This window comes from Pristis pectinata, chromosome 10, assembly GCF_009764475.1.
Source record: "Pristis pectinata isolate sPriPec2 chromosome 10, sPriPec2.1.pri, whole genome shotgun sequence".
Lineage (NCBI taxonomy): Eukaryota > Metazoa > Chordata > Chondrichthyes > Rhinopristiformes > Pristidae > Pristis > Pristis pectinata.
This window is the reverse complement of record NC_067414.1, coordinates 98552181-98571964: the sequence shown is the minus strand read 5'-3', so window position 1 is coordinate 98571964 and position 19784 is coordinate 98552181. Positions and strand designations below refer to the sequence as shown.

The 19784-nt window shown below is 38.7% G+C and overlaps 1 protein-coding gene across 1 annotated transcript in view; it reads left to right on the top strand.

Annotated features, from left to right (window-relative positions):
• LOC127575527 (dynein axonemal heavy chain 8-like) overlaps window positions 1–19784 on the top strand; it is a 282606-nt gene that overhangs the window by 144728 nt on the left and 118094 nt on the right. Inside the window, exons 43-50 of the mRNA XM_052025460.1 lie at window positions 183–269; window positions 4953–5060; window positions 8355–8489; window positions 10427–10588; window positions 11471–11717; window positions 13754–13995; window positions 16369–16509; window positions 18257–18485. Coding sequence (XP_051881420.1) covers window positions 183–269; window positions 4953–5060; window positions 8355–8489; window positions 10427–10588; window positions 11471–11717; window positions 13754–13995; window positions 16369–16509; window positions 18257–18485 — 1351 coding nt within the window. The remainder of the gene's footprint in view (window positions 1–182; window positions 270–4952; window positions 5061–8354; window positions 8490–10426; window positions 10589–11470; window positions 11718–13753; window positions 13996–16368; window positions 16510–18256; window positions 18486–19784) is intronic.

The window sequence follows — 19784 nt, the reverse complement described above, 5'->3', positions numbered from 1 at the left end:
TATTTACTGCTTGCCTGTAAAGTGGAAGTGTAGAAGTTTGGGTGGAAATCATTGTAAAGCTCATGCAATTTTATTGAGAATCATTGAAATCAGTAATTGGCCAATTAAACAGTGTTATATTTAGGACATTTCATTTTCTGTACAAAGTGGCTCAAAGATTATCTTTGGTTCCTTCCTTGTAGAATCCTGGATATGCAGGACGCCAAGAGCTGCCAGAAAATCTGAAAATTCAATTTCGGACAGTGGCCATGATGGTTCCAGATAGACAGGTGAAAGAGATTCTAAATATGATGAGTGTAATATACAGGCTTGGAATATTTCTCCTACTTCTCAGCATATCTGGGGTTTCCTCTTTAGTGTTTCCAGTTCCTCCTTTTTCTAGTCAGTTAAGAGATTTAGGACCATTTTGTCATTGTAATTGCAGAAATTTTTTTAGGAACTCTGCCCATCTCTTGTATTGCATTATTTTCAGTTTTCCATTTTTGGCTTCCTTTGCCATTATCTTGGCTGGTAAGATGTATGAACAACAGAAATAGAAGTGTGAGTATTGAGTCCCTCATGCCTGCTCCACCATTCAATCCTGCGCTAACCCCATATCCCTTATTTCCCATAATTTCTAAAATTCTTTTGATCTTTTGCTTAAAAATGCTCAGCAACTGAGCCTCCAGCCGCAGAGAAATCCAAAGATTTGACACCTTCAGTGTGAAGAAATTTCTCCTCATGTAAGATAAGGGTTAGTCACATCTATATTGAAACACACAGTGAAATACATCTTTTGCGTAGAGTGTTCTGGGGGCAACCTGCAAGTGTCGCCATGCTTCTGGCGCCAACATAGCATGCCCGCAACTTCCTAACCCTTTGGAATGTGGGAGGAAACCGGAGCGCCCAGAGGAAACCCATACAGACACGGGGAAAACGTACAAATGCCTCAGACAGTGGCCGGAATTGTAGTAGCATTACGCTAACTGCTACACTGCTTTTAATTTGTGGCTGCTTCTGGACACAATGATTTAATTCCAAATCAGGATGGTGTGTGACTTGGAGAGCATTTTGGGGGGTGGTAATATTTTTGTGCATCTACTTGATAGTTGAGGTTGAATGTTCAGGAGGTGTTGTTGGATTAGTTTTTACGAGTAACTGCAGTGCATTTTGTACTTGTTACGCACTGCAAATACTGCATACAGCTGATGAATGAATGAATGGACGAAAGGGAAGCATCAGCTCTACATCTACTCTGTCAAACCCCTTGAGAATTGATGGGTTTCAATAACATTTTCTTCTAAACATAAGCGAATATAGGCCCACTTTGCTTTCTTGGGTTAGTTTCTTCAGCCATTCAAATATTTTCATGCTATTGTTGTTAAAACCACTACTTTCAGTTTTCCATCTTTGTTTTGTGTTGCCAATGTTTGATTTGGTTTCTTTATTTTTGGTTTTCATATGCTATCTTACTGTTGCTCTTAAAATAACTTTGAATTTCTTCAGCAGCAAGCAAACGACCGGAGGAACTCAGCTGGTTGAGTAGCATCTGTGGTGGTGGGTTGGGGGGGGCGGAGGGGGAAGGAATTGTTTGGGTTGAAACCTTGCATCAGGACTGAGAGATTGGAGATAACCAGTATAAAGAGGAGAGGGGGAGTGGTGACACTGAGCCTGAGGTGATTGGTTGACTGAGGAGGGGTGAAAGATGATGGGCAGGTTGATCCAAGTGGGGGAGGAAAGCAGTTGAATTGGGAGACAGAGGCAGGTGGATTATAGATGGAGGCAGACAAAAAAAAAGGAGAGGCAGATGGAGCGAGGTGGGGGAGGGGAGACTGAAGGTGGAGGTAGCTACTGGAGGGTGATAAGTGGGAGGGTGATGGGCATATGGAACAAGCTGCCAGAGAAGTGGTAGAGTGTGGGTACAGTTACAATGTTTAAAAGCCATTTGGACAGCTTAATGGATAGGAAAAGTTTAGATAGGATATGGGTCAAATGCAGGCAAATGGGGCTAGCTCCGGAAGGCACTGTGGTCAGCATGGACAAGATGGGCTGAAGGGTTTCTTTCTGTGCTCTATAACTCTGTGACCTTCTGTGAAAAACATGCTCCTCAGATCCCCTTTAAATCTTTCCCCTCTCGCCTTAAACTTAAGGGAATGGAGGGATATAGACCATGTGCAGGCAGATAGGATTAGTTTCGCTTGGCACAGACACCATGGGCTGAAGGGCCTGTTCCTGTGCTGTGATGCTCTATGCCCTATAGTTTTAGACTTCCCTACCCTGGGAAAAAGACTGTGATCATCCATCTTATCTATGCTCCTCATGATTTTGTAAACCTCTATAAGATCACCCCTCAGCTCCAGGGAAAACAGTGCCAACCTATCCAGTCTCTCCTTGTAACTCATGTTCTCCAGCCCCGGCAACATTCTTGTGAATCTTTTCTGTACCCTCTCTAGTACCCCGGGTCTCTCTAATCTACAACACTCCCCGGGGCTCTACCATTTACTGTGTAAATGCACCCTGGTTTAACTTCCCAAAATGCATCATTTCGCACTAGTCTGAGTTAAATTTCATCTGCCATTCCTTTGCTCACTTTCTTATTTTATCTAGATCCTCTTGTAACCTGGACAACCTTCTTCACTGTCCACCAGACCATCAATTTTGGTGTCATCTGTAAACTTATGAATAATGCCACCAACATTCTTCTCCAAGTCACTAATATATATGCCAAACATCAGTGGACCCAGTACTGATCCCTACAGCACACCACTAGTCACAGGTCTCCAGTCCGATAAACATCCATCCACTATCACCCTCTGATTCTTACCACCACCAAGCCAATTTTGTATTCAGTTAGCTAGCTTCACCTAGATCCAATGAAATCTCACCTTCCCAACCAGTCTACTGTTCAGGACCTTGCTGAAGTCCATGTAGACAATGTCTACTGCTATGCCCTCATCATTCCTCTTAGATCACCTTTTCAAATTCATGAGACATGATTTTCCACACACAAAGTTATGCTTATCAGCCCTTGCCTTTCTAAATGTGGATAGATCCTGTCTCTCGGAATCCCCTCCAGTAAATTTCCCACCACTGATGTTAGGCTCACTGGCCTTTATTCCCTGGTTTGCCTTTCCAAACCTCCTTAAATAAAGGCACAATATTATCCACCCTCCAGTCTTCCGGTACTTCACCTGTGGCTCAGGAAGATACAAAAATATCTGCTAGGGCTCCTGCAATTTCTTCCCTTGCTTCCCATAATGTCCTTAGATACATTTGATTAAGGCTTGGGGATTTATCCACCTTTGTTAGCCTCAAGACTGCCAACATATCTTTCACAATATCTAAATGTTTCAAGATATTGCTGCTCTATTCCACAAATTCCATGATCTTCTCCAAGGTAAATACATTTAAGACCTCTGCCCATATACGACCACACTGATCCTTAAGGGGACCTATTCTTTCTCCAGTTACCCTTTTGCTCTTAATATACTTATAAAATCTTTGGGGATTCTCCTTTATATTATCTACCAAGGATGTCTCATCTCCCCTTTCATGAGCTAATTGATAGAAGCCGTTGTGGGCAGTGCTGTCAAGTGGCACCTGTTCACAGATGCTCAGTTTGGGTTTCATCAGGATCACTTGGCTCCAGACCTCATCACAGGCTTGGTCTAGGCATTGACCAAAGAGCTGAAATCCAGAGATGAGGTGAAAGTGACTGCTCTTGACATCAAGAAGGTTCTTGACAGAGTGTGGAATCAAAGAGTCCAAGTAAATCAGAAGTCAATAGGTAGCAAAGGGAAAACAGTTCAATGGTTGGAGTCACACCTCACCTAAAGGAAGATGGTTTGGGTTGTTGGAGATGAATCAATCCAACCAAGACCATCACTGAAGCAGTTCCTCAGGGCAGTATCCTGAATAAAACATCTTGAGTTGCTTCATCATAAGGTCAGAAGTGGGAACTTCACTGATGCTTACCAATGTTGAATTCCATTTGCAACCCTCAGCAAAAGCAGCAGCTCATACATGCATGCAGCAAGACCTAGGCAATATCTGATAAATGGTAATTAACATTCATGCCACAAAAGTGGCAGGCAATGACCATCTCAACAAAAAAAGCATCTAACCACTTACCCTTGGCATTCAATAGTATTACCATTGTTAAATCATCCCACCATTAATATCCTTGGGGTCACCGTTGACCAGAAAGTCACCCAGACCAACAATATATGGTTATCCTGTGACAAGTAACTCAATGCCCGACACTCCAGTCCCTTTCCACTATCTGACAAGATGCAAGTCAGCAGCATGATGGAATGCTCTCCACTTACAGGGTTGAGTGCAGCTCCAACAACTCTCAGGAAGCTCAACACAGTGTGATGGTATTGTCAAATGAAGGGGCACAGTACATGGAGGAAAAGAAATCAATCTGTAATCTCATCTAATTTTGGGCCAGAAAGGAAAATCAGGTGGTTAGTATGTGCTGGAGTCCAGTTGTGCTTTGCTTGAAGTAATGAACTCAAAGTGGGCAGGGGGGAGAAACTCAGCAGATAAGGAGGGGGGTGCTGACAGGAAGTATTGTGGATAGGTTTGACTAAATGGGCAAGATCATTTTAGGATAGAAAGGGTAGGAAAAGAGGGCCACAGAAGGGAAGACCCTTCTAAGGTGTGACTTGGTGGTAAAGGCCACACCAGCAATTTAGTCAGGGGAGGTTATCCAGACTGGAAGTTTCAATCAGGGTTTGGTCTCCCCATCCATGGGCAAGTACCAGTCACAAGATTCAAATTCAGAGACCTTATCATGTTCCTGTTTACACAGAGTTGTACTGATAGTTGTGCTATTTATTCAGCTTATGTTGAGTAATAAGGATGCTCATGTATGTATAACTGAATCTATACTGTATATCAAAGCTCCAATCTCTTCCATTTTAGAATGAAACATGAAGTATTTGTAAATTTAATTTTATCTATTTCAGATCATTATAAGGGTCAAGCTTGCCAGTGTTGGATTTTTGGATAATGTGTTGCTAGCACAAAAATTCTTTGTGCTTTACAAACTCTGTGAAGAACAGCTCACAAAGCAAGTATGTAATAGATGTACATTAAAAGTTAAATGTGGATACCTGAAAATAGTTACAGTTTAAATGTTATATCCAGTAAGTATCAGTATTCACAGTCAAAATCATAGCCATTATTCAGTGAAACTTATATTAGCCATCTATGTTATTGGCTCAGTTTTTCTATCTCCATTAGCACAGCCTGACCAGGGTAGGCAGGCCTATAGCCATACATTTTGCATCTTTTCACATTCCTTTGTCTGCATTCTCATTCTCTAATTGCCCTAATCTCATAGCATATGTTCAGTTTCTTCTCTGTCTAACTGCTTCCATTAACCCATCGACCAACTTGTCCCCATAGCAATTCTGGCCTCACCCTGTCACAGATCTTCTCTTTTTCCTAACAATTCTCCCCTACTTTTATGTAGTTTAAGATTAACTTGGTTTGTCTCTCTTTCCCTGTTCTGATGAAAGGTCTTCAATATGGAATATTAACTGATTCTCTTCCACAGATGCTGATTGACCTACTGAGTGTTTCCAACATTTTCTGATTTTATTATCTTTATCATGTCCATTTATTCAATGAATTTGATGGGATTTAGGCAGAAAATGAACTTCAATGAAATAAAAACAGTTACCAATGCTGGTAGTTGCATTTCCTCTCAAAGCCTTTGGAATATATGAATGGTAGGGCCCTTGAGTATACTGGGAAACAGAGGGACCTTGGTGTATAAATCCAAGGATCATTGAAGGTGGTAGCCCAGGTAGATAGGTGGTGAAGAAGGTGTACGGGATACTTGGTTTCATTAGCCAAGGTATAGTATATGAGAGCAGGACGGTTATAGTACAAACTTATAAAACATAGGTTAGTTCACAACTGGAGTACTGTGTGCAGTTCCAGTCACCATACTATAGGTTGGGCATCATTGCAGTGGAGAGGTTGCAGAGGAGATTCACTGGGATGTTCACAGAAGATCAAAAGATGTTTAGTTGTTGAAAGTCAATCATCCAAGCCTCAGGACATCACTGTAGGGGTTTCTCAGAGCAGAGTTTTGGCTGAACCATCTTCAGGTGCTTCATCAATGACCTTCCATCATAAGATCAGAAGTGAGGATGTTTGCTGATGATTGCACTAAATTCCATTCCATTTGCCACATCTCAACAAATAAAGCAGTCCACAACTGCATGCAACAAGATTTAGGAAATACTCATGCAGGTGCTATAAGTTGCAAGTATCATTCACATCACAAAAATGCTAGTAGTGACCATCTCCAACAAGAAAGAGTCTGACTTGCTACACTTGTCACTCAATGGCATTACCATTATTGAAATCCCCACCGTCAACATCCTGTGGGTCACCATTAACCAGAAACTCAACTGGACCAGCCGCATGAATATTGTGGCCACACCGGCAGATCATAGGCTGGGTATCTTGCATCAAATGACTCACCTCCAGACACCCCCAAATCTTTCCACAATCTACAAGGCAGAAGTTAGAAGTGTGATGAATACTCTTCAGTTACTTGAATAAGGGCAGCTCCAACAACTCTCAGGACAACCACCCAGGACAAATCAGCCATTTGAATAATACCATATCCACTACACTAAACATTTATTCCCTCCACCACAAATACACAGTATCAGCAATGTGTACCATCTACAAAATTACTTGCAGCAGCTCCTCCAACATCAGTGGCTAAATCCACTCCCTCTATCTCCAAGGAGAGCAAGAGCAGCAGATGCATGGGAACACTACCACCTGCATGTTCCCTATGGAAATATATCTCTGGTCCTTCATCATTACTGGGTCCAAATCCTCATAAGCACTGCCCAGTAGCACTGTAGGAGCATCTTCAGCAGGAGGACTGCACAAGTTCAAGAAAGTAGTCACCTTTTTCATTCTCATGGCATTTAGGGAAGGGTTACAAAATGCTGTCCTTCAGGAGCAGCTTGTATCCTGAAAAACCAATAAATAAACAAATGAAATGAAGAAATTCTAGAGGCTTTGAATGTATTTTGTCTTCACAATAGAAAATACTAAAAGCACTCCAATAATAGTAATAGAGGCAAAAAGGAGGAAGGAACTTAAAATAATAATTATCACTGGAGGAATAAGTACAGGGCAAAATAATGGGATTAAAAGCTGACAAGTTTTCTAGACTTGATGGCCTGTATTTGAAGATCTTAAAAAATACCCAGCTGCAAAGATAGGGATGAATTGAGCAACAAATTTCTAAATTCAGTAGATTCTGAAATTATCTCAGTAGAATGGAAAATTGCATAGGTAAGGTCCCTCTTCAAGAAAGGTTGGAGTTAGCAGACGGGAAAGCTTGTCTGAATCCCCATCAATCTACATATAACAGATACATCAGTCCATCATATACTTACATCCTCAGATGTTACCAGTGACGTTCCCTCTGTCCTAACATGGGAATTGGTGCTGATGATTGCACAATATTTAGTACTGTTCACACTTTAGATAATGAAACAATCTGGATGCGTGCAGAAAGACAGACAACATTCTGGTGTGTGTCAAGTAACATTTGTGCATTTGTGGCACACAGAAGCTAGGCAATGATCAACTTCAACAAGAGAGACTCCAGCTACCAGATGACACTCAATCACCAACTCCCCCACCATCAACACTTTGTGGTGTTACCCTTATCCAGAAACTTAATTGAACCAGTCACACAAATACTGTGGCTTTAAGAATGGGTTTGTGATTGGGCGTTCTGTGATTTCCTCATTCCCTAAAGCCTTTCCATAATCTACAAGAAATATCAGGAGTGTCAAGAAATGGAACAAAATACCTCTTTTGATTAACACCCTATGCACTACATTAAGTACTCATTTTCTCCAATATTAATGCACTGTTACTGCAGTATATTCTATGCGAGGATGCCTGCAGCAACTTGCTTAATCTTCTTTGATATCACCTCCCAAACCTACAATTCTGTAGCTTGGAAATACATGAGCAGTAGATATGTACAACAAAATTATCCCTACTAGTGTCCCACCTTCCTAACTAGACATATGCTCTCAGCTGGACAAAGTCCTGGAACAGTGAGGAAGTACCTTCACACGATTGCAGAGATCTGGGGTGAAACATGATGGACAATTACAATAGGCAATTAAGGATGGGCAATAAATGCTGGTCTTTGCAGTGAAGAACATACATATAAATTTTAAAAATTAAACATTTCTATAAAAAATTTGAACCTTTTTTACTGGTGATTTCTTTAAAGTTAAAATATGCAGTGAATATCTTTCTTCCAAAAATTGTGCAATTAATAATATTATTTACATATTAATCACTGCTAGGTTCATTATGACTTTGGTTTAAGAAACATTCTTTCTGTGCTGAGGACACTGGGAGCTCAGAAGAGAGCACGGCCAGAAGACAGTGAGTCAACAATTGTTATGAGAGGTTTGAGAGACATGAATCTGTCTAAATTGGTAAGTAGAATTAAGAATGAGATTTGACATTTGATTTATACCCTTACCCCGGATTTGGTGTTGGAAGGAGGGAGTAAAGGGAGTAAACAATGTGGTGTATATAAATGTGAGGGTCCCGTTAAATGATTTTGATTTAGCTGAATTTACACTTAAAGGATTTTATTGCAGAGTATGAGATGACACATTGAATACAATTAGTTAGTTTAGTTGGTAACTCTCTTAATTCCACAGTTCAAACCTTTCCCTTACCCAGAATAAACTATCATGTATTCATGACAACACATGTAAGTATAATCTGGTTAAGTATTGTAGATCTACTTAAGAAATAGAAAGGATAGATGTAATTTAAGAAAGAAAAAGTTACCAGCTATTTACTTTATCTATGCCTCTCATAATTTTACAAACTTCTATCAGGTCTCCCCTCAGCTTCTGGTGCTGCAGAGCAAACAGCCCTAGTTTGTCCAACCTCTCCTTCTAATGCATGCCCTCTAATCCAGTCAGTGTCCTGGTAAGCCTCTTCTGCACCCTCTCCAAAGCCTCCACATCCTTCTTATAATGGGGCAACCAGAACTGAATGCAATACTTCAGATGCGGCCTAACCAGAATTTTATAATGCTGCAACAGAACTTTTTGACTTTCTTTATGACTTACTTTACAAATTACTTGGCTAAAAATGTATTTCCGCCATTTACAGTCGTACAGTCATCAGGCTTGATCAATATGGAGTTACCTAATAACTTGAACTGTGACTGGAAATAGCATTATCATTTCGAGCAAATCTTGAAATAGTTGGATCTCTTGCTAAGTCATGAACATTCATGTGGCATTCTACTGTAGCACTGTTATGGTAGATTAATCCAAGTCATTAGTTTGTCAATTAATAATTTCCACATTATTAAAGAGAAATAGCCTCGAAACTAAAATTTTTTAATCTCTAGTATCCAAATTTTTCTCTGATGGAAGGATTGTGGGATTGTGAGGTGACCTAAGGTAGAAAAGGAAAAAAACTTTCAATGGAAAGAACTAAGTTCTTTAAAATTTTATATGTCATTATTTATAATTACATAATGTGTCAAACTGAAAGAGTTTCCAGATTGAAAAGTACAGTTTATGCATTTTTGCTTTACATTTAAAAAACAACATTCCTGGTACAGTTAAATGCAAATATTTTAGCTACCCTATTTTCAAAATATGACAAAGAAACAATTACATATTTATTTATCTATCCCTAGTGACTAACAGTAGAAGTCATTGGTCACATCACTTATTTGCTTTAAGCACTTGTGAAACAATTCCGCAGTACATTCCAACTACATCCTAATACAAAATTACTGGAGATGTTGGAAATCTGAAACAAAATAGTCAATGCTGGAGATACTCAGCAGGTCAGGCAGCATCTATGGAGAGATAATCAGAGTTAATGTTTAAGATCAATGACTTTTGCCCTGTTCTGATGAAAGGCATGGACCTGAAACATGAAGTCTGATTCTCTGCTGATGTGTTATATCCAGATTTCTCTGGAATGTCCACCTTGAAGAAGTTCTGCTCTTCTCTCAGGCGAGTTTTGTTTGTCTGTTTTGCTTTGTTCACTTTCATTGGTTTCTGGCTCCAACTACATGATATCTCTAGATTGTCATCATATCATTCAATAGTAATAGCAATTATTTTATTTACTGAGATGATACATCTGATCTGATTAATTAAACTATTTTCCCTTTTGTAGTTCTGATTTTTAACTTGGGTTCATGACATTCAGTAGTTATCTTTCCCTTTCCCAAGTTAAGCTTAGCATTTTCAGGGTCGAATTAAGCAAACAGAAGGATAGATGTAATTTGATCAAACTATTACCATCACTAACTTAGTTCTTACAGTTTCTAGGTTATTTTGTTCTTCAGCATGAGAATGGATATTAGAATTGAATTTCATTTAATTCACAGGTGGATGAAGATGAACCCCTCTTCCTTAGCCTGATCAGTGACCTGTTCCCAGGTATACAATTGGATAGTAGCACCTATGTGGAACTGCAGGCAGCTGTTGCTAATCAGGTGGAAATTGCAGGATTAGTCAATCACCCACCTTGGAATCTCAAACTTGTTCAGGTAAATACTTATAGGAGAAATTGTCGATATAACATAATGTATACATTGCAGTCTGATTTTAGTGTAAAAATGTCTAAGTGAAAATGATGTTTCATAATGTGCAACGAACTTCAAAAATAATGTAGTTTTACTCATTTACCCTCTTAACAATACAATGCAGAGATTTGAATTGGGGATGGTACAGAAGGAACTTTAATCCCTAAATCTGAATGGTATTGGAGGAAAGTTGTTGCTAAATTCTTAAAAATGTGAGACCCAATCATCAATCTGATTGGCTTTGGGTGGGAAATGGAAAAAAAATTCAACTCAAATATGGTATAAAGAGGGGAGGGGGGAGTTTTTGTGTTTAGGAGAACTTCCTTGATCAGTATGTTTTTGACTCAACCAGGAAGATGATATTGCTGGGTTCTGAGAAATGAACGAGGCCAGGTGGAGCAAGTTTTTGTGGAGGAGCATCTAGGTTAATTTCCGTAACATTGGCTCCTGCCTCAGCAGATGTGCTGCTGAAACTCTCATCCATACCACTGTTATTTCTAGACTTGACAATTCCAGCCCACATCCAATTTCTGTCTGACGTTCTGTGCCTTCCCTCCATAAACTTTCATCTGAAACTCTGCTGGAGTTCATCTAATAGCTTTTTGAAACATTTTTAGGTTTGTCACTTCTTTAATCACTTGAGAAGTACATCTCAGTACAATTTTTATTAAGAAGATAGTATTCTTAAATGTAATTTGTGTTAGGTCCTCTTCTCTCATATTTTCTGTTACAAAAGCCAACCAAGTTATAAGATAACCTCTCAGAAGTTCCCTTGTTGGGATGAAAAGTCCATTCCTCTAGTGTTCCACTCTTTTATAAACACTGAACTGCTCTATTTATTTTCAGCTATTCGAAACAGCCAGAGTTCGTCATGGACTGATGACATTGGGTCCTAGTGGCTCCGGAAAGACTTGTGTCATTCGCATCCTAATGCAAGCACTGACTGAATGTGGTGCCCCTCATCGGGAGATGCGCATGAATCCTAAGGCTATCACTGCTCCACAGATGTTTGGCCGATTGGATCCTGCAACTAATGACTGGACTGATGGAATCTTCTCAACTCTTTGGAGGAAATCCATTAAATCAAAAAAAGGTTATTGCAGTTTTGAAATTCAGATAAAGTTTTTGCATTTTTATGAAAACAAATGATAGATAATTTTCAAATTATTGAAAATTGGGCAGTTATAAAATGAGCAAGTAACCTATTCTGCAAGGTTACTGGCCTGAGAGTGATGGGGAAAATCTGGCCCAATCTTCTGACTGTCGACCATTTTAGCAACATATTGTGAACTTCAATTGGGATACAAAAGGGATAAATCATATATAGATGAGGCTTTATCACCAACAAAACATACTTAGTCGACAGAATATATTTTTACTATAACATACTGTGTTTTATATAAAATTATTGGCCACAGAATGTGGATAGTTCTGACAATGCCTTCATTTATTGACTACCAATACCTGCTACTGAACTAAGGAGCCACTCAAGAGTCGACCACATTGGTGGGTCTTGAGTCGCAAATATATACCAGACTGGAAAAATACATTATTGAACCACATGGGTCTACAATAATGTAGTAGTTCTGTATTTATCCTTAATGAGATTAGCTTTCTCTAAAATTACAGATTCATTTAATTACTTGAATTTAAGTTCCCCAGCTGGGATTGAAAGTTATATGTTTAGATCAGTGGGCCAAAACTCTAGCTACTAGTTTAGTAAGTTAACCTGTGAGCTTGTTATTGTATCAGGAAGCCATTTATGCATTTCCTCACAGTTCTGTGTGAATTCAGTCACACTTGAAAATATTGAATGATCCAAAAGCTAAATTTTAGTAAATTTAATGAAACAGCACAGCAACATAAGACAGAAACAGTGGAAAAATGACTCTTCAGATACTCATGATGAGAACTTGAGCACTCTCTAGAACATACCATTATGGTTTTTCTTCTGATCAAACAGTACACTTTCTTTATCAGTTTATACTTTCTAATAAATCAGTTATCACAGATATTGTGTCTGTTGGGACAATTTGGCTCAAACCCCACTCCTGGGAGCTGTTGAAGATAGGCACAGGGATTACATTGTAAAAGTATATTTCTATTATTTTTTGTGGTGCGGGTGTCTCTGGCAAGGCCCACATTGTCTTTTGAATTGGTCAGTCTTTTCACATTGAACATTATTGCAGTGGATTTGGAGTTCACATGAGACCTGGGAAGGGTAGCCAGCCATTAATGAGCAAGATGAGCTTTCATGAAAATCAGGAAGTTCTGTGGTATGGTTATGTGAGTGTCATTGACTCTTCCAACGGGTATCATCCATCCCCAATTGGTCTTATGGAGGTGGTGATGAGCTTTCTTCTTGAACCACCTTCTTGAACCACTGTAGTCCCTCTGGTGAGGGTCCTTAAACAGTTTAAGGATAATGATGAAGAAAAAGCAAACTAGAATGGTATGTGACTTGGAGGAAACTTGCAGGTGGTGGTGTTCCCAGTTAGTGATCGTGCTCTTCCTTCTTATGTTGTGGTTTTCAAATATACTGTTGAAGAAACATTGGCAAATGATTCCAGTACTTTTTGTGGATGGTATTCACTGCAACCAAGGTGTGCTGCTTGAGGTGAAAATGAATGTTTCAGATAATATTCACATGAAGGGTCATGACCTGAAATGTCAACTGACCATTTCCCTCTACAGATGCTGCCTGGCCTGCTGAATTCCTCCAGCAATTTATTTTTTGCTTTAGAATAATGTGGTTGTACTGTTGGAACTCTACTCCAGTAAATGAATTTAAAATCACAGTCTGCAGAATTATGATAATCAGTTCCTTTATTCTTATGTTACTCACCCTGCAACAACTGAAATTTCTTTCCACAGTGATCGCAATTTCACTGATGCTGATGATTCTCACCAAATTTTAAGCTTCACCAACAGAACTAAAATGGTGGAAAGGTTAATTATGAGTTAAATCCCCTGTAAAGTTATTGTACTTAAATGTGAATATGGGGTTTTATACTGAAATGATCTAAAAATCTAATAAATATCTAAAATTTACTCTACAGATTAATAATGTCAATATTTGTTCATTGCTTTTTGACATCTTTATGTAGTTGTTTCAAATTTGGTTTCTAGGTGAGAATATCTGGATCATTCTGGATGGTCCAGTAGATGCTATATGGATAGAAAATTTAAATTCCGTACTGGATGACAATAAGACCTTAACGTTGGCTAATGGTGATCGTATTCCCATGGCTCCTTCCTGCAAACTATTGTTTGAGGTACACAACATTGAGAATGCATCTCCAGCCACAGTGTCCAGGATGGGAATGGTCTACATTAGCTCTTCTGCTCTCAGTTGGAAGCCAATTTTAAAGGTAATTGTTTCAACATATATAAAGACGTTCAGTGAGTATCTATGAATCTTAAGGAATACTGGTTAAATTATTTAAGTGTTTGCCATCCTATGTGACTTTAGTCTAATTTCTAGTCCATAATCGAACTATTTCCTTGTACCAATATAATTGCCTTTATTTCAGCTTTAGATTTGTTATGGAGGTTGGACAGGCGAGGGTTGTATCAGCTAGAATTTAAAAGAGTAAGAGGTGACTAGATTGAAATGTATAAGACTTGAGGGATCTTGATACAGTGCACGTGGAGAGCATGTTTGCCCATATGGGAGAACCTAGAACTCGGGATCATTTTAAAAACAAGGGGTTGCCCATTTAAGACACAGGTGAGATGACATTTTTTCTTTCAGAATCTCATGAGTCTTTGGAACTCTCTTGCTCAGTGGAAGCAGACTTGATGGATAATTTTAAGGCAGAATTAGATAAATTCTTGATAATCAAGGATTTGGATGAGCATGAAGAGTTGAGGTTATAATCAGATGCATTATCATTCTTTTTTAAAAAATGCTCTGTTTTCTTTTGTTCTTTCCAAAGTGAATAACCTCACATTTCCCCATATTTACTCCATCTGAGACTTTCTTGCTTACTTACATTCTAATTTTCCCTGCAACCTCTTTTGCTCTTACCTCACAGCTTAACTTCTCACCTTGCTGTGTCTTATTAGCAAATATGGATACTTTACACTTGGCCCATTATCTGAGTCATAAATATAATTCTAGATTGATAAAGTCCAAGCACTTATCCAAGCAACATCACTGTTGTAACAATCTGCCAACCTGAAAATGACTCGTTTATTCCTATTCTAGTTTATAGAGTCATAGAGCAATACAACATGGGTACAGGCCCTTCGGCCTAATGAGTCCATGCCATCCACAGTGACCACCCACCTAGTCCCAATTTCCTGTGTTCAGCCCATATCCCTCTAAGCCCCACCCCTCAATGTACCTGACCCACTTGTTCCACATACCACCCTCTGCGTGAAAAAGTTGCTCTTCATATCTCTTTTCATGTCCCCATGTTTTTTCCCAATATTCAGTCCTCTATCCATGTTAATATATTACCCTTAACGCCACGAGCCCTTATCTTGTGTAATAAACTTTTGTGTAGTTCCTTAGCAAATCTGTTTTGAAAATCTAAGAATACCACACCCATTAGTTCCCTAACCTTCTTGTTATGTAATTTAAAAGAATTAATTATCTTCCCATTCATAAAATTATGTTGCTTTTGCACATTCATATTATCCTTTTCTAAATAAATGTTCATATTTTCTGAATGGATTCCAGCAATTTTCCTACAACTAATATGAAGCTCACCAGCTTTCCTGTTTTCTCACATTCTCCTTTTGTGAATGGCAGTGTTACATTTGCTATTTCTCATACCATTTTTACTGTTTGAGAATCCAAAATTCTGGTGGGCAATGGGATTGATTCTAGGAAGTAATGTAAGACTGTTAACATCATTCCTTTATGAGGGTCCACTGTTCTCCTGATTTGCTTAAAATTTGAATCTCATGATATCATCAAGAAAATCAAAGACCACCTTTAATCTTTTAAAGGAAATTTGGATGGATATTTGGAGCTGAGGGAGAAATGGGCTTATGGAGAAAAAAACAAGAAAGCTGGTGCCATATCCCAACCAGGGTCTGTGCTGCTGGCTGCACTGTACATGGAATTCAGTGTTGGGGGGTGGGTGGGTAGAATGGGGTGTGGGGACAAAATTCCACAGATTTTGCAGGTCTCTGCTGTATGATCTACTGACTAAGCCCATGGCAGGTTAAACCAAGTGCAAATACAGCAGATCCTTTCAAACAATTGGGAGAAATTGGCTGTCAGGAGAAAGGTAAGTGGAACTTTTTTTTAACAATTTAAGTTAAATAAGTTTGTGTATTTTTTCAGACTTTTACCTTTGCATTTTAAAAAAAAATTAGCATTATTTTTGTTTCTGAACAGATCCACATTTAATCTGGAATTTTTGTGAATATCTTTGGCATTGACAGCTTTGACAACCAATATGACAGGAACGGGGCCTCAATAATTGTCAAAGCATGTACTTCTGAAGTTCCACAACTTCTAGGAGCCGAGATTCTAGTGGAAAACTGTCTTCCACGCCACACTGAAAGAAACAGTGCGGTTAAGAGCAGAAGGCCGGTGTCCAGGCAGCAGTAGCAGATATGCCCAATACCAGTCTTCCTTTAATTAATTCTTGTTAGACCTAAGAATAGCATTAAATATTGATGTATTATTTTGTAGATGCCTGTACTTTACTACGTTTATTTGGGATACTGTGATACGAATTGCCCATCTCCTTAATTATTCTGAAAATTTCTGTTTTGGGTTACAGGCTTGGTTAAACAAACGTCCTCCTCACGAGGCCGAGATTCTACAAGTCTTGTATAATAAAGCCTTTGAAGATAGTTACATGTACATGAAGTTAAACCTGAATCCAGTGATGGAGTTGTTGGAGTGTAACTATATAATGCAGGTTGGAACCCTGACTAAAACATCAGTTTTTTTATTTAGATATATTTTCATAACTCAGCAAGTCAGGGCTACATCTGTGGAAAATGAAATAGAGTTAAAGTTTCAAGTCGAAGACCCTTTGTCAGAACTGCGAAGGAGACAAAAGAAGCTGGAGGGAGGGTGAGGGAGGGGGATGTCTCTGATAGGGTAAAACCAGGGGATAAGCTGTAAACAAGGATATCTGGTCAGTGAGTGACTGGGAGCAGTCAGAGACCGAGAACGTAGACAACATTTAGTGCTGGAAAATGGTGCTGAGATAGAAGATGAACCACAATCTTGTTGAAGGGTGAAGCAGGCTCAAGGGTCTGAATGGCCTACTATTAAAGGTACTATATAAATACAAGTTGTTGTTTTTGTTGTCTGTGATGTTTTCATCCATGGCAGTATTGATGGGATAGGCCACTGTGCAGGTCTTCACACTGAGGTCACCTTTCATTGTATTTTGTTGCACCATCACTCGTTAAGTATAATAGAATGAGGAGAGGTAAACAATTCAAAGCTGAAGCACTCTGTTATTAACATTCAAGTTGAATGTCACTGTAATTTTTTACATATCCCTCAGTACTATATTGGGTATGCCTGCTGCAACTAAGCACAGAGTTGTATGCATACTTTTACAGTTAAAGAGTGTGATGTAGCAATGAAGAACAATGTTCGAGAAGCAGTCGAATTAGCTCTTGTAGTATCGTTTTCTTCTTAAGCAGTCCCTTAGAACTGAGAATAAATTCTTCCACTCAGGTTTTGTGGGTTGTGAGGTGACTGATGAGGTTAGTGAGGGAACCACAGACTCCTTCAGAGATGGGGCAAGAGATGCCTGATGGAGCAGGAGGGTGGGTAGCATCTGAGATGCTGCGCTCCTTCTGCCATTCATGCAGGACTTCTGCCTGCTCCCAGTGCATGGACTCAAGGTTCTCAATGCCATCCTGAATGTTCCTTTTCCACTTTGAGGTGTCATGGGTTAAAGGTTCCCAGGAGTTGATGGGGATGTTGTGTTTTTTCAAGAAGGCTTTGAGTACATTCTTGAATATTCTTCTTTCCGCCTAGTAATCGTTTCCTGTTGCAGAGCTCTTATTTCCAGCTCTGTCACATGAAAAAGATTACTAGGTGGACAGAGGAAAAGATAAAAAGAAATTCTCAAAGCCTCACTGAAAAAATGAATCTGTTGCACTGAATCTTGTGAGTCCCTGTCCCGTGACAGCTCAAGGTGGAGAAGAAGCATTTTGGTTGGCGTGAGAATTATTCCATGTATGGGAAGCACATATTCAAAAACACAGAAAATTGCCTTGCTATGTCCTTTCTGCAGAAAAACAGAGTGAGTTCATCTCTGAAGCACATTACTCACATATTGAGTTGTCAGGTTTACAATGGACCAACATTTACTCGCCAATAAACTTCTCACTAATGCTCAGTTTGGGTCCTGAACAACTTCAGATCTCATACTAACTTTGGTCTGAACATGGGAGCTGAATTTCAGATCTGTGCTTCTCCTGACAGCTATAGCTAGAAACATTCCATGTTGTGTATTGAGTTGTGAATAACTTGTTCTTTAATTTTTTGGAACAATACACTGATATGTTAGTACTGTGCTTCAGAAGGAAGTCAACATACTTCTAAAAATATCTTAAGCAGTATTAATATTTTTTTAATATGAGATAGGCAAGTCTTTAAGAGAGCATTCATTCACAATGCATCCTTCTCTCTTCCTTTAGTCAATTACCCTTCTGGATGGTTTGCTGGAAATTGGAGCGACTATTACTGAAGTGCACCTTGGGCGGCTCTTTGTATTTGGACTTATGTGGAGCGTTGGTGCCCTATTGGAAGGAGATAGCAGAGTTAAACTTGAGAAATTTTTACGAAACCATAACAGCAAACTTGACCTACCTCGTATTCCTGCAGATAGTAATGAAACCATGTTTGAGTTTCTTGTTAATCAGAAAGGTATGAGAAATTAAATTATATTCTGTGTACCTTTTCTTATTATTTCGCAGGATAATGAGCAAGGGTGGCTTTTAATACCCACTTCAACTACCTTTGTGAAGGTGGTAACTGTTTTTTGAACAACTCCAGTCCTTATGGTGAAGGTACTCCCATAGTGTTAAGTAGGAGTACTCAGATTTACTGCCAATAATGTTGAATATAAGATACATCATGGATCAGTTGGGCTAAATGGTGTGTTTCTGTGATATATATTCTATGCATTTGAATGTACTATTACTAAGAGATACTGGTTAGAGATCTTGAAGCAATGAATGATTCTGGGGATAAGGTGATCAGTTGAGAAAATGGAGCAGGTACTGAAGTTCAGCAATAACATCAAATAACTTGACGTGGATGTGGCCTTTTCTTGTTCTTTCTTATGTTTTTTCTTTTCCTCCTTCACTCCGTGTACTGCATTCTCTTCCCTCTCTGTAATCCACACAATTACCTCTTTTGCTGTGAGGATTAATACCCTTTCCTGGCAAATGACTCGACTGCTTATTATTCTTTGAATGAAAAAGTTCCACTTAGTCCCAATATTTCACATTGCAATTTCCTTTTTCCTTAAACCATGATCACTTATGTAATTTAGTTATCTCCTGCCCTTACCTACTATTGCTTTTTTATTCTTTTATGCTTACTTTTTCCTGTTTATAAACTGCCTACCAATAGCATATTCCAGTTCTGATAGGCAGATGTTACCTAGTCAGTTAGATATATTAATTTTTTAACATTTATCTTATTCATGATTTATATCTACCATTGTGGTCAATTTCTTTTGATCAGTTTTGTTGATTTTTTTAAGAATCAATAAAATTTCAGTTTATTAAGTCTCTGATATTCCAAAGGAAATATCAAATTCCTTTGCTCTTCCAATATTGAATTCCTGATAACTGTACCTATGTTTATTGCTTGCCTCTATCTTCCAAAGAGCTTTTATATACTTCTCCAGATTAAGTGAACAGAGCTATATATAAATTGTATCTGAAAGATTTTGATTCCTTTCTTCCACACTGATTTTTTTATAGATTGGACTATGTTTATTATCTAATAATCCAGAAGCATAAAAGTTCTAAATCTGTCTGATTGTGGACTCCATCATTTACCCATATTGTCAGTTCCATTATATTGAATTGTTTGGGTGCTGATAGTTTTAAACAAACATTAAAAGCTTGGAAGATGGTACTCATTTTATTTTTATAAAGCAGTATATCCAGGAATGGTTTGAGAGATATTTTAATGGAAGCCTGAGATAATTTG